The following is a 21,095-nucleotide window of genomic DNA, read 5'->3' as shown; positions in this document are numbered from 1 at the left end:
GCCATTAATTGTGCTACAGAACAAGAGAAGCCTTTCTCTCCAGTTAGCTTAGTTTTTTTTTTCTTTTTAGCTGTTGATCTATGAAGATAAATTATTTTGGTTCTCTTTAGAGTTTTTATCACTTCTGCTCTGTCTTCTTCCTTGCTTCACCCCTCATACTACCTAAAGCATAAATGGCTCTTTGTGTTTCTTGATTTGTAGGTGGAGTGGATTTCTCCTTTGCGCCATTGCAATGCTTCTTGTCATATTCCCAATGTTTACTTTCCCAAAGAAGCTTCCACCTCGACATAAGAAAAAGAAAAAGTCCTCTGATGATGCTTCCAATGAGGAAGATGAGATTATGAAGGAGAAATCAAGCAGCAGAGAGCAAGAAGGAGTTGCCTCTTCTATGGCATTTGGAAAGAATGTAAAAGGTAAAGGATCCTTTTCAGAGAAACAGGCTGAGTAATTCAAAGTATTCGAACCTATGTGCATTCAGACACGCATTAGAGACCTCTGATTGTTGATTTTGACCACGTCAAGTAGTACGTACCTAACTTAAGAGAAATATATGGATTAAAAATACATACTTTCCAGTGTGACTTTTTGTCTATTTAAATGTAATATTGCTTAAAAATTATATCTCCCAGTTAATCCTATAATCCTACTGTAACATACAGAAATAACTAATGTATTTAGGCTTCAAACATGAGTCTTTTTAAAATATGAGTTGAGATTATTTCAGAGATCTTAAATAACATTTATTATGTGCCAGTTCTTTTATATTTTTAAAGATATAGACTAAATAAGGATAAGAAATATAGACTAAGAAATTTTAAAAAATTAATGTGTCAGAAATCTACTCTTAATATCCAGTGGTTTGAGGTTAATAAAATATCTATTAATCCAAGTGACTTGTAAATTAATCATTTGCTACCCCTTCATGAGCCTTTGTCCTACTCCATAATTAATTTTAAGAGAATCAAGCAACATTTGATTGATAGATAATACAGCAAATATTTACATTATGTAGGAATATTAACAGTGGTTGACTCAGCGATAGCATTTAAAAACATTTAAATGACAAAATTTGTACCAAAGAACTAGAATTAAATAAAAAGTCATGGCAGTTAGAATGAGTAAAGCAGGTTTGTTGGTCATTACAATTTTGATTTTCTTAATTCCCACACCTACTTTTCTCCCTATTAGTCTAGAACAAAAGCTCTTTGGGTTTCCCTTTTTTGGTTTCTAATGAAGGCAACAATACTGTCCACCTCAGAGAAGTATAAGGGAGGTGGATTTCTGAATATTTTTACTTAATATTCTTCATATTTTTATCCTCAGGACTTAGTTACATTTTAACTTCAATTATTCTATGACATTAATGGATGTGGGATATCAGTGATGTAGGTATCAAGTTCCTTGTACAGATTACAATTGTAGCTCTCATATGCCATCCTTGTGCACATTCTTTCTTAAATATGGCATGGAGGGCAGCTAGGTGGCGCAGTGGATAGAGCACTGGCCTTGGATTCAGGAGGACCTGAGTTCAAATCTAGCCTCAGGCACTTGACACTTACTAGCTGTGTGACCCTGGGCAAGTCACTTAACCCTCATTGCCCTGCAAAAAAAAAAAAAAATATGGCATGGAATCTATCTAACACAATGGAGAGCTAACTCTAGGTCCTTTAACTTTTGGATAGTACTTGAACTGAGAATTTGTTATTACTCAGTCCAGGTATTCAACTAGCCCACCTCTTTTTCCACTCATACATTTCTTAGATATTCTTTTTATGCCATCTATATTCAAGTCATTATTGTTATTATTGTAATAAAATATTTATACCTACAATGAGTTTCTTTTAAAAATATCATTTATCTTTAACATTTAAAAGCAATTTGAGTTCTAAATCCTTTCCCTCCTTCTACCCCTCCCACACTCATCAAGGAAGAAAGTAATAAGATATCAATTATACACATGAAATAATGTAAAACATATTTCTATGTTATCTGTGTCACAAAAACCCAAGAAAAATAAAGTGAATAAAATGATAACTTCAATTTACACTCAGAATTCTTCAGTACTCTCTCTGAAGGTGGACAGCATTTTCCATCATGAGTCCTTTGGAACTGTCTTGAATCATTGTATTTATCCAAGTATCCAAGTCTTTCACAGTTGATCATTGTAACAATATTGCTATTACTATGTACAATGATCTGCTTCTGCTCACTTCACTCTGTGTCAATTCATATAGATCTTCCCAGGTTTTTCTGAAACCATTCTGTTCTTCATTTCTTATAGCACAATAATATTCCATCACAATTGTATATCATAATTTGTTTAGTCATTTCCTACTTAATGGGCATCCCTTGATTTCCATTTCTTTGCCACCTCAAAAAGACCTGCTATAAATATTTTTGTATATATAGGTCCTTTGACTTCTTATTTTGTTCTTTTTGGAATACAGACCTAGTAGTGGTATTGTGTACACAGTTTGATAGCTCTTCGGGCATAGTTCCAAATTATTCTTGAGAATGGCTGGACTAGTTCACAACTTCACCAACAGTGCATTCATGTCCCTATTTTTCCACATCCACTCCATCATTTGTCACTTTTCTTTCCTGTCATGTTATCTAATCTGATAGGTATGAGGTGGAACCTCAGAATTGTTTTGATGTACATTTCTCCAATCAATAATGACCTAGAGCATTTAAAAATATAACTATAGATAGCTTGTTCTCTTCCTTCTATTCAATTCTGAGCCTATATTATGTCTAAGATATGTAGTAATGGACTAACCCAATGGTTTATCTATCCAACTGAATACCATAGTCTGAACACTAGGCACTTTCCAATTATTTAATTTCTTTTCATCATGGATTGTCAGGCTGAAACATTTTGTAGTGGTATTAATGACTATGGATCTCACTAAGAAACTTCTATAGTATTTTGGCAGCTGAATGTAATCATCACAATATCATCCACAAACATAAACATCTGGAGAACCTCAAAATCTCTAGGGAATCTTTCTTCTATTTCTACTCTGTATAGGATATCCTTTTTTTGCAACAAACATTTATTTTATTTTTTCCAGTTACATGTAAGGGTAGTTGTCAACATTCATTTTCACCAGATTTAGAGTTTCAGATATACTTTTTGATATTGGCACACACCTTTGGTGAGTATATATCTCCCTGTTTTATATATAAATTGACAGTGGTAATCAGAGGATCATTGAATAGTTTTCTCTTTAGTTGCATCTATCCAGGAATTTTGTATGTTCTGGAATATAGTTTGTATGATCTTAATATATTTATGGGAGACAGCTTGTTATAGGAGAGCTTTCAAGATTTCATTTGGTTTTACTGAGTTACTTTTTTTCTTTTTCTTTTTCTTTTTGGTGAGGCAGTTGGGGTTAAGTGACTTGGCCAAGGTCAAACAGCTAGTTAAGTGTCAAGTGTCTGAGGCCAGATTTGAATCCAGGGCCAGTGCTCTATCCACTACACCACCTAGCTGCCCCAACTTTTTTTCTTTATTCAACAGCAAACATGTTGGGATATTGTAATAGCTACAATTTTAATTCTTTTGAGTTTGTATTATTTTATGATTCACATACACCCTGGGAGAGTATTGATATTAAAAAGATGTAAGCATATTGGGATTGTTGAAAACATTGGTGCCATTTTCCCAAATTCTCAAACACTTTGCAGTCAGTTATATGACCCTAAAGTTGTGGTCTGCTGTAGAAAATAATTGCAAAAGTTTGTTCTTCATATTTTAATTAGGGAAGGATATCCTAAATATGTTTATATATCATTCTCATCAACAAGTGAGAAAGAAAATATCCAAGCCATTTGCTGATTACATCTAAATCTCTTTTTTTTGAAAAAGTAACTTTATAATTTTTTAAAGCACGTAGATTCTTTCCTTGCTTTGGAATATCTTAAATTGGGCCTTTAATGCTTTCCAAATTCTATTTTCTCTGGCACTGATTTTTTTCAGTGTATACTTGCTTTAGTACAGTTGTCAGCTTCATCCTTTAAAGTATCATTTTGATTTTCACTTATAGTTTCTGGAATTTTGACAGGTTAGAGTCCAAATATGGGAGTCCCAGTGTCATCAATAATGTGAATAGACAGCCATAGAAGCACTGAGAAATTAATTTCATTTTCTTTTTTTTTTTTTTTTCCATTTTCTATCTGATTGTTGTCCTCCCTCCAATTTTACCTATCAATACTCTTAGGATGACCTGTCTTACTTGAGTTTCAAATCAGACTTTCTTCACACTTATTTCTCAGTTTTATTCTTTTTGTTGCAGTATTATTTAAGAAATGATGATAATCAGAATGACTGCCTTTACTATCCTTTCTTTATTTAAAACATTTTTTTTTGAATGGGTTAAGTTACAGTTGTTAGAAATGCATAATAGTTCTCATTGCCATGTTCTCATTAGATTTGAATTTTGACTTTGACTATAAAGGCAAGTAGTCCTAAAATGACCCCCCCCCATATTGTAATCAGTTATTTCCCATCTAGAGCCAATTTCATGTTGTTGTGTTCTTTGGAACACACAATGTCTAGCACATTTTAAGTTTCTTCTTATAGAATTCATACTGTCCAAGCATAAGTCTGTTGGGTAATGTAGACACTTCTGGCCTTTTAAATTTCTTAATCCTAAATTTTTTTTCCTCTCCTTCTGGCCATGTTGCCATTAAAGTAATTGAGTATCAAGGGATATTCAAGCTTATTCCAAGAATTTTAGTCAGTTTTTTATAGAAGTTCCTTATGGTGCAATAATATTATATTACATACATAGGTAATAACAATAATTTGTTAGCCATCATTGGACATATGTTTTGTTTCTAAATTTTGTTATTGCAAATAATGCTGCTATGAATATTTTTGCACGAGTCTTTTCTTTCTGTTAATAACCTCCATGGGGTATAACAATAATTTTAATAGTAGAATTTTGGGACCAAAAAATACAAATACTTTGGTAACTTTTATTGCATAATTTCAAACTGTTTTCTTGAATGGTTGAACTAATTTATAGCTTCCACAGCAATGAATTAGTGTCCCTGTATTTTTACAACCCCTCCCACAGCGAGTTTTCCCATGCTGACTTTAAAAAGAAAACAATTTGACATATATAGTATTGAATGTGCTACCTTAAAAAAGAGATAACAAACAATTGTCTCATCTAATATAATTAAATTTCTGTTTAGAATTACTGATAAAGAAATATCAGTGAATGTAAAATCAACTGCTGTTGAATTTCATATGCACCTTTGGAAGCTACAAAGACTCTTTTTGATCCCTAGAGTTAACACAAAGAGTGGGACACTCATGATCAATTGATATGATCATTTTTCTAGCTATACCTTGTAAATTGTGCCATACACAAGCTGTTTTAAATGTGGTAAAAAAGGAAGGTGTGATTCTGAGTGTTATTGCTTCAGCTACATATAAGAAGGTTGAGCCCTTTACAAGATGTCGGTTGCTTTAATATCTTATGAACTAAAAGTAGCACTTAAAACATTAAGGATGCCTGATCAATTTTCTGAGAGTTGAGCCCATAATCCTTGAAGCCATCACATCTCGACAGTACAGCTACTTAAAACTTTTCTAAGTTACTTACTTTTGATGATTATAAAACTTTAATTTCCTGTCTTTATCTATTTGTGATCTTTTATGTTTTTATGTTTACTTATGTTAATGATTTGAACAAAACTTTGTAGGCTCTTCTTTATAGGTTCTCTATTTCAAGTACACTCTATTTTTACAGTGGAGTACAGAGGAGTTTTGGAGTTCTTGGCTACACCGAATCCAGGAGCCACATGTGAGATGGCCATTAGGGACCCTGTCACTATGCTTGAGTAAAGATGTCTAATCACCATCCTCTGTGTTGTCATCAGAAAGTATTACATGTGGCATGGGCTTGATAAGAAGAATTACATATACCTGTCCTTTACACATTTACAACTTAAGACAGCCCCACTGATGTAGAAAATATAATTTGTGAAGGAAGGAGGCAGAGAGTGACTGTTAACAGAGTCTACAAACTATGATTCAAATAACATAGAGGGGCTACTTTCCTCATGTTCTAAGTGTGGAAAGAGCATTCAAGTTTGTATCATACTTGCATGGATGAAAAGGGACATTGATCAGTGTAAATTTCAAATAAACAAGCTGGTTTTGTGGCTAGGGATTGTGAAGGGTCTGTTTCATAACCAAGACTGTTATTGTTCACTGAAGTGTGTGGTGAGTGAGTTAAAATTTTGGAGGAAAATAAAAGTTATCTGCCCTTGTGGTGATTGTGGGACTAAAAATTGTCAATTTGATTGTTGTCATTAGCATTTTATGAATCGAGAGGCAGTATGACTTCTTAAAGAGCTAGCCTTGGAGTCACAGAGACCTGAGTTCAAGTACTGTCTCTGACACATAGTAGCTGTGGGCAGATCACTTAATTTATCAGAGCAGTTCTCTAATATTATGTAAGTTTCAGAGAAGGTGCTAGCCTGCACTGGTAATACATTCTTTTTTTTCTTTTCTTTTTCTTTTTTAGTGAGGCAATTGGGGTTAAGTGACTTGCCCAGGGTCACACAGCTAGTAAGTGTTAAGTGTCTGAGACTGGATTTGAACTCAGGTACCCCTGACTCCAGGGCCGGTGCTCTATCCACTGCGTCACCTAGCTGCCCCCGGTAATACATTCTTTAAGTTGATTTTTTTGGGGGTCGGGGCAATGAGGGTTAAGTGACTTGCCCAGGATCACACAGCTAGTAAGTGTCATGTGTCTGAGGCTGGATTGGAACTCAGGTCCTCCCGAATCCAGGGCCGGTACTCTGTTCACTGCGACACCTAGCTGCCCCAGTAATAAGTTCTTTACCCTAATGAGATAACTAGTCCAGTCCCTATTCCTAAGATATTATTATTAATAACAGTAATGCACTATATAAGAGCAGGGCATGCTCCTGTCTGTATGTGAAGGAGGGCAAGGGAAGAGAAGGTTGGGGACAGTGGCGGTATAGAACTTATTATCAATTATTCTACATAATTGTCATCTTCCAAGGAGAGGAGAAAGATTGGGGCAATTAAGTGTAGGTGATCATTTCTAGGGTGGTCTTTTATAAGTTTTCTTTTGTTTATTTATAACATACAGCTGGAATTAGACAAAGAAAGCTACATTGAGTAAAAGACAAAGACATATTGACACGTTCAAGGAAATGCACATATAAGGTTTATTAGACTTAGACTATAGAATAAGTGATGCATACACCTACGTAGCTAGGTGGCACAGTGAATGGAGTGCTGAATCTAAGTCAGGAAGTTCTGCATTCAGATCCAGCCTTAGCCATCTACCAGCTTTGTGACCCTGGGCAAGTCACTTAACTGCTTTCAGCCTCAGTTTCCTCATCTGCAAAATGGGGATAATAATAGCACCTACTTCACAGGATTGTTGTGAGAATTAAATGAGATAATATTTGTAAAGTGTTTTGTATACCTTAAAGTGTTATGTACTATTATTATCATTATTATTACTATAAACATCGTTCCAGTTAGGGTATGCTTGCTTTTCCCATCCCTTTAAAATATCAGAAGACTTTAAAGCTTAAAAATACTTTGACCTGGGGCAGCTAGGTGGCGCAGTGGATAGAGCACCGGCCCTGGAGTCAGGAGTACCTGAGTTCAAATCCGGCCTCAGACACTTAACACTTACTAGCTGTGTGACCCTGGGCAAGTCACTTAACCCCAATTGCCTCACTAAAAAAAAACAAAACCAAAAAAAAACAACTTTGACCTTAAGAATCGGCTATAGAGATAAATAAATAAATGAATAAGTAAGTAAATAAACATTAAAATAGGAAGCCCAAGAACTTCTCTAATGCAGTGTAAAATTCTGTTTTCATTCAGCTAGTTTAGAAATGTACAATGCCATGTCGCCAATTTGCACTTACTAAATATTTATGATCTGTTATGAAATTATTGTATTACTAAAATAGTATTTCCTTTTGTAAAAACCCAAATTGTTCTTAGGAATGGTAAGTTAACAAAAGTCCAGATTTTTGTTGCTTTGAGGCTACTGTTGCAGAACAAATACGCTACCTTACATTTTTAAAAATAACTTTTGTTTTTTGTTTTTTATAACACTTTCATTTCAAAATATATCCCAACCTCTCCCCTCCCCAGAGAGTTACTCCTTTCAATAAAGAATAAAAAAGAAGGAAGGAAAAAAGCAGCTTAGCAAAATTAGTCAACAAATCAGCCACATCTCTTGTCTATTCATAACTCCTCACCTCCAAAAAGAAGTGAGGGAGATGAATTTGTTTCTCTCTTCTTTGGGGCCAAATTCTGTAACTTTTTGCTGCTGCTGCTTCTGCTGCTGCCTACTTTTTTTTCTCATTTCACCCCTCTCCTCTTTTATTCATTCCCTCTTTTTCCTCTTCTCTTCTTCCTCAACTAGCAGGCATAGTACGATGTCATAAACTTAAATAACTACACAATGGCAGAAGACACCAGTATTTCAGTAAATTTCCTCATTTCATTAGAGGGGATATCATAGCCTCTACCAAAACAGATCATAACCCCACCATGCCATAATATAGTGATAATTTATCTGAGTTTCTGTAACTAAAAAGATTAAATTCCTGCTGGCCAATTTTCTGTCTTGGATCGTTCCTTGGTCAGATGTGCAGCCCAATGCTGGATTTAAGTTCGGAGCTTTACCAGCTTGTCAGAACCTGCCAAAGATTGAATTCCACTAGGATCGCTTTCAGAAACCAGGATCACCTTCAAATCATCAAGAAAAAATCAGAGTATTAAGAAGTTAAGAATAGGAGAGAGTTATTAGAAATGAGGAAAAGATTTATCCCTCATTGAATTTCCATATAATCAAGAACAAATCTCTAAGTAGTAGATGCATATTCTACATAGAGGCACATATATGTAATTAAATTAGTGCATGCTCCTATGTCTTGATTTGCTATTTCATTATTTTAAGTATATAATAGTAGAATTAGGGTTATAAATAATGAGATTTCTCTCCTTTTCTCCTTAACAACCACCCATTCTTTTGTCATATTTGCATTTCATGAAGCATAGATCTGTTCTTCCCATCTCTCATCATGTTACTTCTCTCTTTAGTCTCATTCATATCTACTTGTTCCTTTGGTCTCCTTCTATCGTGGACTGCTTTTTTTCCCCATGGTTAGGACTGCTGCCCAACTCCTATACATCAAAGCACTCTTCCCTGCTTCTTCAACTAGCCCATCTTCAATTTCACCTCCTCAGGGAAGCTTTTCCCCTCTGTTGGAAATGACCTTTCTCTCTCTCTCTCTCTCTCTCTCTCTCTCTCTCTCTCTCATAAAACATTGTTCCTCTATTATGCATACATTTTATCATATTTGTATTATAGTGTTTGTATACGTCTTATCTTCCCTACCAGATTATAAATTCTTTGAGGACAGGGGCCCTGTTCTTTTCATCTTTCTATCTCCCAATACCTTGCACATGGTAGGTGCTTTAAAATGTTTGTTGATTGAATTGAACACTTTCTCCAAATCACACTTCAAAGAGGAAGCATCTTCTAGAAGGCTTAGGTAAGGCTTTTTCCTCTCTCTAAACCTTCAAGTGATTACTGTACAGTTGCTTAAGATAATTCTCCTTAACTAGATACATTTGAGAATTTCCAATTAGGAAATAAAAATAGAAGGTAAAAACAGAAAGCAAAAATTAACCACGAAGGGCAAGCAGTGGGTTCCTATAGTCTCTGCTTGTGTGAAGTAGTTGGTATGCCTAAAATTAGAATATGAGCTCCTGAAAGGGCCATGTTTTGTTACTGTATATCATTTGTACCTGCTGCATTGAGGACATAATTAGGTAAATATTGGCAATAATAATAGCAATATGGCTTTATTTGGCACTGGTTTTGTTTTTGTTTTTGTTTTTGTTTTTGTTTTTGTTTTTGTTTTTACTGAATGTCTGTTTATAGCCATAGGAAACTTGTTTCTCATTATAGGAAACCTTAGCTACTCAGAGGTTCTGATAGATCTCCTTGTAAAGGTAACTAGGTTTTGTTTTGTTTTGTTTTTTTAAATCCTGAAGAATTCCTTAGTTGCTTGGATGAGTTCGTTGCTAGACCAAGAATTCTTACCTGTTCTTTTGTGCCATGGATACCTTTGGTAGTTTGGTGAAACTTATGGACTCCTTTCTCAGAATTGCATTTTTAAATGCATAAAATAAAATACATAAAATTACAAAGTAATTATATTGAAATACAGTTATCAGAAAAGATCTATATAACACAAATTCCTGGACCCCTGATAAGAACACTCACTAGAGCTTCCAAACGTGACTGGTATATATCCTGGGAATAACTTGGGAGAATTTGGTTTGTTTTCTACACAACACCTCCTCTTTGCTGTTGCCATGGTCCTTTCCAGGGTTTGATTTATTCTGGGGAATTGTGTAGAACCATAACACAATAGTCATTTATTTTTTTAAGCGCATTAGAGCATTCTTAAGTGTATTTTTTTTTTGAAGCACAATAGAGGCAGCACAGAACAGCTGGGTTGCCCTGGAGTCAGGAGAACCTGAATTAAAATCTGATCTCAGACACTTATTAGCTGTGTGACCCTGGGCAAGTCACTTAATCTTGTTTGCCTCAGTTTTGTCATCTTGGAGAAGGAAATGGCAAACTACTCCAGTGTCTTTGCAAAGAAAATCCCATGGGGGTCACAAAGGGTAGGATATAACTAATCAACCAAAAAAAAAAAGGCAGTTTATTAGAAATGGATTGGCAGGGGCAGTTAGGTGGTGCAGTGGATAAAGCACTGGCCCTGGATTCAGGAGTGCCTGAGTTCAAATCCAGCCTCAGACACTTGACACTTACTAGCTGTGTGACCTGGGCAAGTCACTTAACCCTCATTGTCCCACATGGGAGGTGGGGATGAGTTAGAGAAGAAAATGGTAAACCAATCCATTATCTTTGGAAAGAAACTCCAAATGGGGTCAAACTCCAAATGGGGATATGAAGAATTGGACATGACTCAAGCAACTGAATAACACAGGATATAGACTCAAAAAGCCTAGCATTCTGGAGCCATTTAGTGGAAGGGAAAAGAGCTCAGTTCAATTCAATGAGAGGTAGCTTGGTGGAATAAAAAGCACCTTGATTGGAAGTCAGATTTGTATCCTGGAACTATTAATAATATCAGCAAAGAGAAAAGAGAAGGAATCATTTCTCTTTTAGTCAACTTGGTCAGTTTTTAAATAAGTAGAATTTCTTCTTAAACACAATTTATTAGTTTAGAAAGAAACTGTTCACCCCTACCTCTTATCTGTATGGATGTTTACATTGTAAATGTATTGCTTTCTTTGAATTTTATAATAAAACTTTTTATTGCCATCACTATACCAAATAACTTGGATATTAATTAAAAATGATATGTAGAAGTGAGGGGCAGCACGGTATAGTGGATTGAAGATCAACCTTGGAGCAGGTGGTCTGATGGTTGGGAAGACGTAAGTTCCTGTCCACCCTCCTATGTATACTGGCCCTGTGACCTGTACAAGTCACAACCTCTCAATATCTTAGTGGACTAATTATCTAAGACTTAAATTGTGGACTAGTTGCTGATTTGAGTCAGAAAAGGGAGTGTCTACACCAGCATATTTGGATGAAATTGCAAGTCTGAACTCCCCCAAAATATACATGTCTTCTGGCTAACTTTCTAATCTTGGTGTTCTGGGGAAGAAGTTTTAAATTATGTACTTTCAAAGAGATTTAATTTTTATTAAGGACCTTGATTGCAGCTGTTGCATAAGACACCAAACCATCATTCAGATGATTGTATGTATAAAAAATAATGCAGCACAATATCTTAGCATTGAAAGTATGAGAGATACAAGAAATTCTATGATTAGGAAATGTAACGATTGGAATGATGCCACCTGCTGGAGACTTACTGTAGAAAAGCTGTGCCATGAGGTGAAGGTCTCTGAGGGCAAGAACATGCGTCTTTTCTTTGGCGACAGGAAGTGACGTTTGTTTGTGGGAGGAAGATGGGGGAGCCTAGCGCTCTGACTCAGGCTCTTTCCTGAGGACCCTGGCGGAGAAGGGAGCTAGAAATGCACTCTCCCTTTAAGAGATAGATGAATGTAGGCCTTTCTCTCTCTCTTTACCAAATTCTTATTCTCCTTAATAAATGCTTGAGAGTCTAACTCTTGCTAAAGCTTATAATTTATTGGCGACCACTCATTAGATATTTTAGACAATATAGCTAGAATTTTAGCCTTTAACAGAAAATACCCAGTTGACCCAGATAGGTGAATGGATAGTAGGGAAGTATCCCCACCCCCCAAACTCTCTCCCTCTTTTTGCACTGGGCGGAGGGGAACTCCCCTTGCCCTTTATTCAAAGGATTTACGAAGTGATTAACTTGGAGTGCTGCCTTCCCTTATGCAAATGTATAGTTACTGGTGTCCTAAGATCTTTCCTCATTATACCACTGTCAAAGGAAGCTATATTCCCTTAGAGGGGAAGCAAGAAAAGAAGATGGAAGGAGCTAAAGTCCTGCCATCTGGAGTTGGGACTCACTGAATTTTCCAAATGATGGAAGTATAACTTTGGAGTAATAATACTATTGAAATCCTACTTTAGGCACATAGTCAGTTAGTTGAATAGGCTTTTGTGGACTAGCCTGGGAACTAACCACCATTTATCACATTCTTTTTCTGGAAAAATGTATTTTGAATTTAGAACAATCAACTTAGAAACACACTTCTGGAATATAACCTGTTTGTTCCATGGGATCTTTTATGGTGATTATTGACATATTTTTTAAAACATTTCATAACATTATATTAGGCTTTTTTATCCTATTTGAGAAAAAAATACCACAAAGATATGCTTAAAAGAAAAAGTTTCCAATCAGGCATCAAGTAAAAAAAAAAGTTTATAAAGGCTCAGCGGTTATTTACAATTCATTTGGAAGACAGTTCAAATTGGATTTGATTTCCCATCCCTTCTTGATAACATTCATCATTTTTTGTTTGTTTGTCATTTTGTAGACCTACCAAGAGCAGCTGTCAGGATCTTAAGCAACATGACATTCCTTTTTGTGAGTTTGTCATATACAGCTGAGAGTGCCATTGTCACCGCTTTTATCACCTTCATTCCCAAGTTCATCGAATCACAGTTTGGCATCCCTGCTTCCAGTGCCAGCATCTACACTGGTAAGACATTGCCATTCAGGATACCTGCAAACATCATCATGTTGGTCATCAGATAGGAGTGAGTTTGGCGGAAGTTTAGTTCAAATTCAAATTCTTTATCATCTTATCACCATTAAACTAAGGAGGGAGAAAGTCTGGAAACGCCAATTTTGTTTCAGAAAGAAAAAAATTGGCTTCTGTGATTTTAAATGATGATTTTTTTCTTCTTGGATTTAATTGTTAATTCTTCTGTTGTCTTAAGACTTCTGTTCTTGAAAATATAAAAAAGAAGAGGGAGAGGCACTGGAGGGGAGAAAAAAGTGTAGCTAGGTGGTCTTCTTGTTGTTCCTCTGGGCTTGTAGTCAGGAATATCTGAGCTCAAATCTGGCCTTAGACACCTGATAGCTGTATAATCTTGGGCAAGTCACTTAACCTCTATTTGCCTCAGTTTCCACATCTGTAAAATAGGGATTATAATAGCCCTTGCCTCCCAGTGTTATTTTGAGGATCAGATGAAATAATATTTGTAAAGTGCTTAGCACAGAGGCCGGCACATAGTAGGTCCCATATAAAGGTGAGTTATTATCATTACTAGAGAGCTGCTCTCAGTGTCAGGAAGACTCGGGTTCAAGTCCTGTCTCTGACATATTATTGGCTGTGTGACATAGAGCAATTCACTTATACCTTTCAGTGTCCCAGACAGCTCTCTAAAATTATAAGTTGTAGACAATTTGCTGATCCACATTGTTGTTATTCAGTTATTTTAGTCATGTCTAACTCTTTGTTACCCCATTTGGTATTTTTTTTTTTGCAAAGATACTGCCATTTCGTTTTTCAGCTCATTTTACAGATGAGGAAACTGAGGTAAACAGGATTAAGTGACTTGCCCAGGGGCACCCAGCTAGTAAATGTCTGAGGCCAGATTTGTACTCAGAAGGTGAGTCTCCCTGATTCCAGTCCCAGCACTCTATTCACTGTGCCACCTACCTGCTGAACCCCCCTGCCCCCATTACTAGAGGAAGTTTCTCACTGGGAGTCCCCTATCCCAAATAAATCATAGATCCAATCCAAAAAGGGGAAAGGGGATGGAGCTGAAGTCTTACATAGGACTTCTATGTAGTTGGCATGAAATTTTAGTGTTCATGTCAAAAACAACAAAATGAACTGACGTATTTGCTCATTGTGCTATCAGCATTTTCCTCACTTATTTATCGGATCATAGGATTATTGTTGTCAGGGACTTCATCTAGGTCACAGAATCCATCTCTTTATCTTGCAGAGGAGAAAATGGAACCATCTCTTAAGGTTAAATGACTTTTATAAGGTCATATAGTTAGTGTCTGAGGTCACATTTGAACTCAGGTCTTCCTGCCTCCAGGCCCAGAGCTCTATTTTTAAGGCACCTAGCTGTCACCTCTCTGATTATAAATGACTTATCTAAGGTCACATAGGGGTAACAAGAGGCAGAAATGGGACGAGGATCCAGGTTCCCAGAGGTTAAATCCAGGTCTGTTTCTGCTATCCTTGATAAGATAAAAATATTTTTAACCGAATGATTAGAGTTAGCTAAATTCTGGAAAGACATGAATGGTTTTCCTTTTAGAAGTTGTTTTAAGTCTCTGTAATCTACAAACACATGTGTTCTTTGGTTCCTAGAGACGTTTGATATCTAGGACAATAGTATTTAATATTCAAACTTCCCTCCTTAGTAATTTAGGTGCCTAGGAAAGTGGTGGAATTAACTTTTTCAGACTTTAGGGTAATTTTTAGTAGCTTCTGAATCATCATACACTACAATTTATCTCAGTGGACTGAGAGATTAATACATCTCTCTAAGGGCCTCACTTATTACCAAGGACATAGGCTATAAGTAGAGCTTTGGAATAATCATATTACAATGTATCAGTACCCACTTTCCTGTTTGACTTAATAATTATGATGATGATAAGTAATACTTATATCTTTAAAGTTAGCAAAGTGGTATTTAGATATACATATGTATGTATATCTATCTATAAAATCTTATTTGATCCCTATAGTAACCCCCTGTAAAAGTAGCTAGATGGGGCAGTGGATAGAGCACTGGGCCTGGAGTCAGGAAGAGACCTGAGTTCAAATCCAGTCTCAGTCCTTTACTGGCTGTGTGACCTTGGGCAAAAAACTTGCATTTATTTCTGTTTGCCTCAGTTTCCTTAGCTGTAAAAATGGGGATAGTAGCACGTACTTCACAGGGTTGTAGTGAGGGTCGAATGAGATATTTGTAAAGGTCCTGGCATGTAGTATATGCTGTATAAATGTTAGCGATTATTATTATTATTCTTTATTAGCCTTGTGAAGTAGATGCTATTGTTATCACCGTTTTACAAATAAAGAAACTGTGACTGGATGAGATTAAATGGATTTTGCCTATGGTTACACAGCTAGAAAATGTCCGAGGGAAGGTTTAAATTTAGATCTTTCTGACTCAGAATTCCAGCTCTCTATCCACTATACCTCCTAGTTGCCTATTTGACAGTTATCTGTCAAAAATTATTTTTTTGCTAATGATTGGCAGGAAGGGTAGTTGCTTTAAATTACCTGGATAATTACCTAATTTTTTACTTTTATCTTATTTCTTTTTTTAGATTTTAATATTTTATTAATGCTTTTTAAGTAGTACTTTCACTTCCCATTGAACTTATAACAACTAAAAGTAGATACTCAAAACAAACACCAACTATGCAAGGAGCATGTAGTGTGCATCAGTTCCCACCTATTGTCTTCCCACCCTTCTACCAAGAAGAGGGAAATATTTTCATCCCTACCCCTCTGGAATTAGGGTTAGTTATATCATTCTGAACCAGCACAACTTTTAGTGTTATTTTAAGCTTATAGTGTTGTGGTTGTTGTCTCCACTTCATTTTGCAAGCTTGGTTATGACGAAAGATGATAGGAAACACTTTGTTAGATAATAGATAGGCGTGGTGTATGTAATGGTGGGGTTGCTCTGGTTCTGCCAGGGCTTCAGGGTACTGACTTTGGTTGTATGGATTGGGATTTCTTGCTTGGCTGTCAAGGAGTCTTGGGTGGCCTTTCCCAACCCTTCTGCAATGCCATGTAGTTCAATTTCTCAAGCTGGGGAACTCAAGGAAGTAGTAGATATCCTTTTCATAGCATAATGGGACTTTAGAGCTAGAAGGAATACATGATCCTTATTTCTGAATGGAGAGTAGTCATATGGCATAACAGATCAAGAAGACCTTTGGTCAAGTCTTCCTTTTGACACATTCTAGCTGTATAACCCAGGGCAAGTTAGGGGGAAGGGGAAAGGGATAAATATTTATGTAGTACCTACTATGTGCCAGGCACCATGCTAAGTACTTTTTATAAATACTATCTCATTTGATCCTCAGACAGCCCTGGGAGGCAGGTACTTTTATGATCCCCATTTATAAATTGAGGGAACTGAGGCAAACAGAGTTTAAATGACACCTGGAAGTCACATGGGTGGTGTGTAAGTGTCTGATTTTGAATTTGAAAGCATGAATTCCTGATTCCAAGAGACATATAGGTAGCACAGTGGATATGGTTCTGGGCCTGGAATCAGGAAGACCTGGGTCCAAATACAGCCTCAGACACTTACTAGCTGTATGACCCTGGGCAAGTCATTTAACCTTGCTTGCCTCAGTTTCCTCATCTGTAAAATCAACTGCAGGAGGAAATGGCAAACCACTCTGGTATCTTTGCCAAGAACCCCCCCCACCCCCACCCCCTGCAAAGAGGTCATGAAGAAATGGATGTGACTGAAAATAATTAAACAACAGCAACAACAGCTTCCTGACTCCAGGCCCAGTGCTTTATCCATTGTGCCAACTCTAAGTGCTCTAGCAAACTCTCTAAGACTGTTCCACAGAAAAGTTCTGACTTGTATTGCTAGAGGGAATTTTCTTACTTAGAGATTCCCCATACCAATGAAACTTATAGGATCAGTCCATGTCCTAAATATAATAATAGCATCAGTTTCCCAAGGTTGTTTATGAAGATCAAATTATTTGATCCTCTCCTCCCTGGAAAGCCATCTCTTGTAACAAAGAATAAAGAGAAGAAAATAAAGCAATTAGGTAAAACGAATGAACACATTAACCAAATCTGATGGTATATTAAATATTTTCTACTCTAGATTCTCACCTTTCCAAAGAAGGGAGAAAGATGCTTTCCAGACTGTAGCAGATATTGTTTCTCTTTTAAGCATCGCTGCCTGGGGTATCTCCCTCCCTCAGGTGCTAGTCCCTTCCCTCCCACAGTGATGCTAGGTTTTCCTTCTCTCTGGCCCCTAGCTCACTGTGCAGCTGAGGCTGAATTTACTTTATACAGCTCTGTCTCATCTCTGCAATCTGCAGAGACAGCATGGGGGGAAATAGAAATGAAAGTTTCTACTGCGTTGGGCTCTTTTGTTGGGTGTAACTGTAGTGGTGACAATGGGATATGTAGTGAGAGGAGGCCCCGTGTATTGAGATTTGAGATACAAGGGTTGAATGATATCTTGTCTGTTGAGTGCATCTATCTGCCGTGATTGTCAGCACCATGATTAGGAAAGCAACCACATGCCATTCCCCAGAAATATCTGTCTATATTTAATTCTTGTCATGAGTTTTTCCATGGCTTTCCCTTCTTGCATTCATGGTATCTGCATTGCAATCTCCACTGTATATGGCCTTCTGCTATTACCAGAGTGTGCTAATAAGACTGCGTTTTCTTTCCCAGCCCATTTATAGTTTCCTTCCACAATAAAGTACAAGCAGTAATAGTGAGGGGTTGTGTGGTGCAGTGAAAGGGGCACAGATTTGGAGCCAGAAAACATGAGTTCAAATCTCTGTGCCATCATTGACTGCCTGTGTGATTTGGGGGTAAGTGTTTAGCCTCATTTAAGCAGACTTTCTTCATCTGTCAAATGATGAATGTGGTGGTAGATGATCTATATCATTGTTTTTTGTTTTTGTTTTTTTTGGCAAGGCAGTTGGGGTTAAGTGACTTGCCCAGGGTCACACAGCTAGTAAGTGTCAAGTGTCTGAAGTCGGATTTGAACTCAGGTCCTCCTGAATCCAAGGCCAGTGCTGTTATCCACTGCGACACCTAGCTGCCCCATCATTGGTTTTTTTTGTTTGTCCTTTGTTCTCTACAAGGCCCATGACATCAGGGTGATGACTTATACCGAATTGTATTTAACTGAGGGAGGGCTGTGCAAAGTCACCATCCTCACTCTCTCCTCCAATGCCAAGATCTAGATCTAGATATGTATGTATGTACATACATGTATATGTATATATAGGTATGTGTGTTTATATATGTATATATATATATATATAGAGAGAGAGAGAGTGAGTGTGTGTGTGTGTGTGTGTGTGTGTGTGTGTGTGTGTATGTATGCCAGGACAACTGAAGATGGCCCCGGATGTTTAAGGCAATTAGGGTTAAGTGACTTGCCCAGGGTCACCACATAGCCAGTAAGTGTCTGAGTGAGATTTGAATTCAGGTCCTCTTGACTCCAGGGCCAGTGCTCTATCTACTGCACCACCTAGTTGCCCCTACAGATGATCTATAAGGACTGTGCCAACTCCATGTCACTGACCTGACAGTGGACTGATCTTTCTGCTCTGTATATAAAATCGAGTTGGTTCTTTCTGTCTTAAGAAGGCCACAGTAACATAGTGGAATAAATGCTGGATTTAGATTCAGGGACTTGGGTTTAAATCTTGTCGACATGTGTGCCTTTGGGCAAACCAATTACTGTGACCTCTCTGAGCCTCAATTTCCTTATGTATAAAATGGGGATAATTATAGCTATAGTACCTATTTCACAGAATTATGTCAAGATTTAAATAGTTGTTGAGTATAAAGGCACTTCTAAACTATAAAGTATTATATAAATGCCATCTATTATTATTTGGGGTACATTGGGTAATATAAGACAGCTAGGTGGTATAGTGGATAAAGTGGAGTTGGGAAATATCTTCCAGGTTCATATCCAGACTCAGACACTTACTAGCTGTGTGACCCAGGGCAAGTCCCTTAACTCTGTTTGCCTCAGTTTCCTCATCAGTAAAATCAGCTGGAGAAGAAAATGGCAAACCACTCCAATATCTTTGCCAATAAAATCCTCAGTGGAGTCATGAAGAGTTGAACATGACTGAAACAACTAAACAATAACAACATTGGGTAAGAACAGAGGATTAGAGTCAGGAAGACTGGAGTGCAAATATCAACTCAAGTCACTTACTAGCTTTGTGACCCTGGTCTGACCGTCATTATTAATTTCCTACTCTATAAAATGGGAACAATAATCACACCTACTTCACAGAGTTTTTGAGGCTCTAATGACATAACAGCTCGGCAAACTCCAAAGTGCTATTTAATGCTACTATTATTTAAAATTTAAATTTGATGTACTTTATTCCAAATCATTATACTATTCACTTTGCTTTAGTTGTCTAACCCAAACCTCCATTTGTATTTTCTCTAGTAAACACAGACAAAAGAAGCTTGTAGAATGTTATGTGATTAATTGAAAAACCTTTAAAGTCCTTAACAATAGACTTAAATAAACTACATTCATATGTTCACATTCCAACACTTTTCTCTTTTGTTCAGTCCCATTATGTTTACTTTGGCTTAGATGTACAATATAATTATATGATACTCGTTCTCTTTTTTGAATAGAATTGATGACTGCAATTAGTAGGTGAGCACTCTTTCTGTCTGGGGTGGCCTGTAAATCCCCAGGGATTTACCAGAGCAGCCTTTACTTAAACAGTTTAGTAATAGAAGCCAGAAAATCCCTAATTTCATTGCTGTGTTATCCCTATATGTCTACCTGTCCTGATTTGTATTCCTATCACACTCTCTATAGATGAGACTGTCATTCTTTCTGTTAATTCAGATGTGACCACATTTATTAGCTCAAAATAAATGTTAGGTATTTTATGCCATTCCCAGAAGAAATATTCAAAAATACTTAAGTGGATTTGTGCTCTCATGAACTAGGATGCTCCCTCAAATGGTGCAGGTCATAAGCCTTGCTCCTACCATTCATCTTTTGTCTACAGCCTTCCAGAAATTCCCTTCCTTCCTTCCTCATTCTGAAGACCTTCTTCACTTTGTTTTCACATCCTGAGGGCACAAGAAGAGCATTTGGGATATTCATCTCTCATCCCTGGCCCTCGCCATGTTACTGTCCCATATTCTCTTCCTAGCATACATACAGTTCCCTGATGATATCCTGTTCTTCAAAGTTCCTCAGTGGTTATATGTTAGAGTCTGCTTACATCTACCATGTTAATCTTTATTGCCTTCTATGTCATAATAATTTACTGTGGTAGAATGTTAATATTAAAGAGATGAACTTTTGTTTCTGGGAGGAGGTTGGGGGTCAATAAAGGGATTTTAAAATTTTCTTAAGGTATTTTGGCCAGTTCTGTTTAATTCTGGGCCCAGTTTGTGGTTCATTTGAACTGTCCCTCATGTACATTCTATTGGACAAGCTCAATAGGTTGTTTAATTGTATGTCATAATCTGGGTGATATGTATTTTTTTTATCCACTTTGTCTTTACCTTTGTGGATGGTTAGGGAAAAATCTTTTGAATGATTATGAATTTCTTCTAGAAGGCTCTGTAATATTCTGGGACTTGATAAAATTGCCATAATATCATTTGTAAATGAGAGTACCTGGAAGATCTCACACAGTCCATGAGGAATCCTTCTTCAACTTGGAACTCTGGGCTAGAGATATCTTCCATCATAGTGGCAAATGCTTTTGGTGAACATACATCTCCCTGCTTTATGCTTCTGATAATGTCATTGAACAGAATTAATTCCATTATATCTTTTAAGGAATTTTAATGAATTGATTCAGGGAAGATGGCTCTT

General features: G+C 36.8%; 1 protein-coding gene across 1 annotated transcript in view; it reads left to right on the top strand.

The window, feature by feature from the left end:
• SLCO5A1 (solute carrier organic anion transporter family member 5A1) overlaps positions 1–21,095 on the top strand; it is a 190,565-nt gene that overhangs the window by 97,330 nt on the left and 72,140 nt on the right. Inside the window, exons 4-5 of the mRNA XM_043991309.1 lie at positions 202–413; positions 13,049–13,213. Coding sequence (XP_043847244.1) covers positions 202–413; positions 13,049–13,213 — 377 coding nt within the window. The remainder of the gene's footprint in view (positions 1–201; positions 414–13,048; positions 13,214–21,095) is intronic.

Source organism: Dromiciops gliroides, chromosome 1 (assembly GCF_019393635.1).
Source record: "Dromiciops gliroides isolate mDroGli1 chromosome 1, mDroGli1.pri, whole genome shotgun sequence".
Lineage (NCBI taxonomy): Eukaryota > Metazoa > Chordata > Mammalia > Microbiotheria > Microbiotheriidae > Dromiciops > Dromiciops gliroides.
The sequence above is the reverse complement of the archived record's forward strand: the minus strand, read 5'-3'. Positions and strand labels throughout refer to the sequence as shown.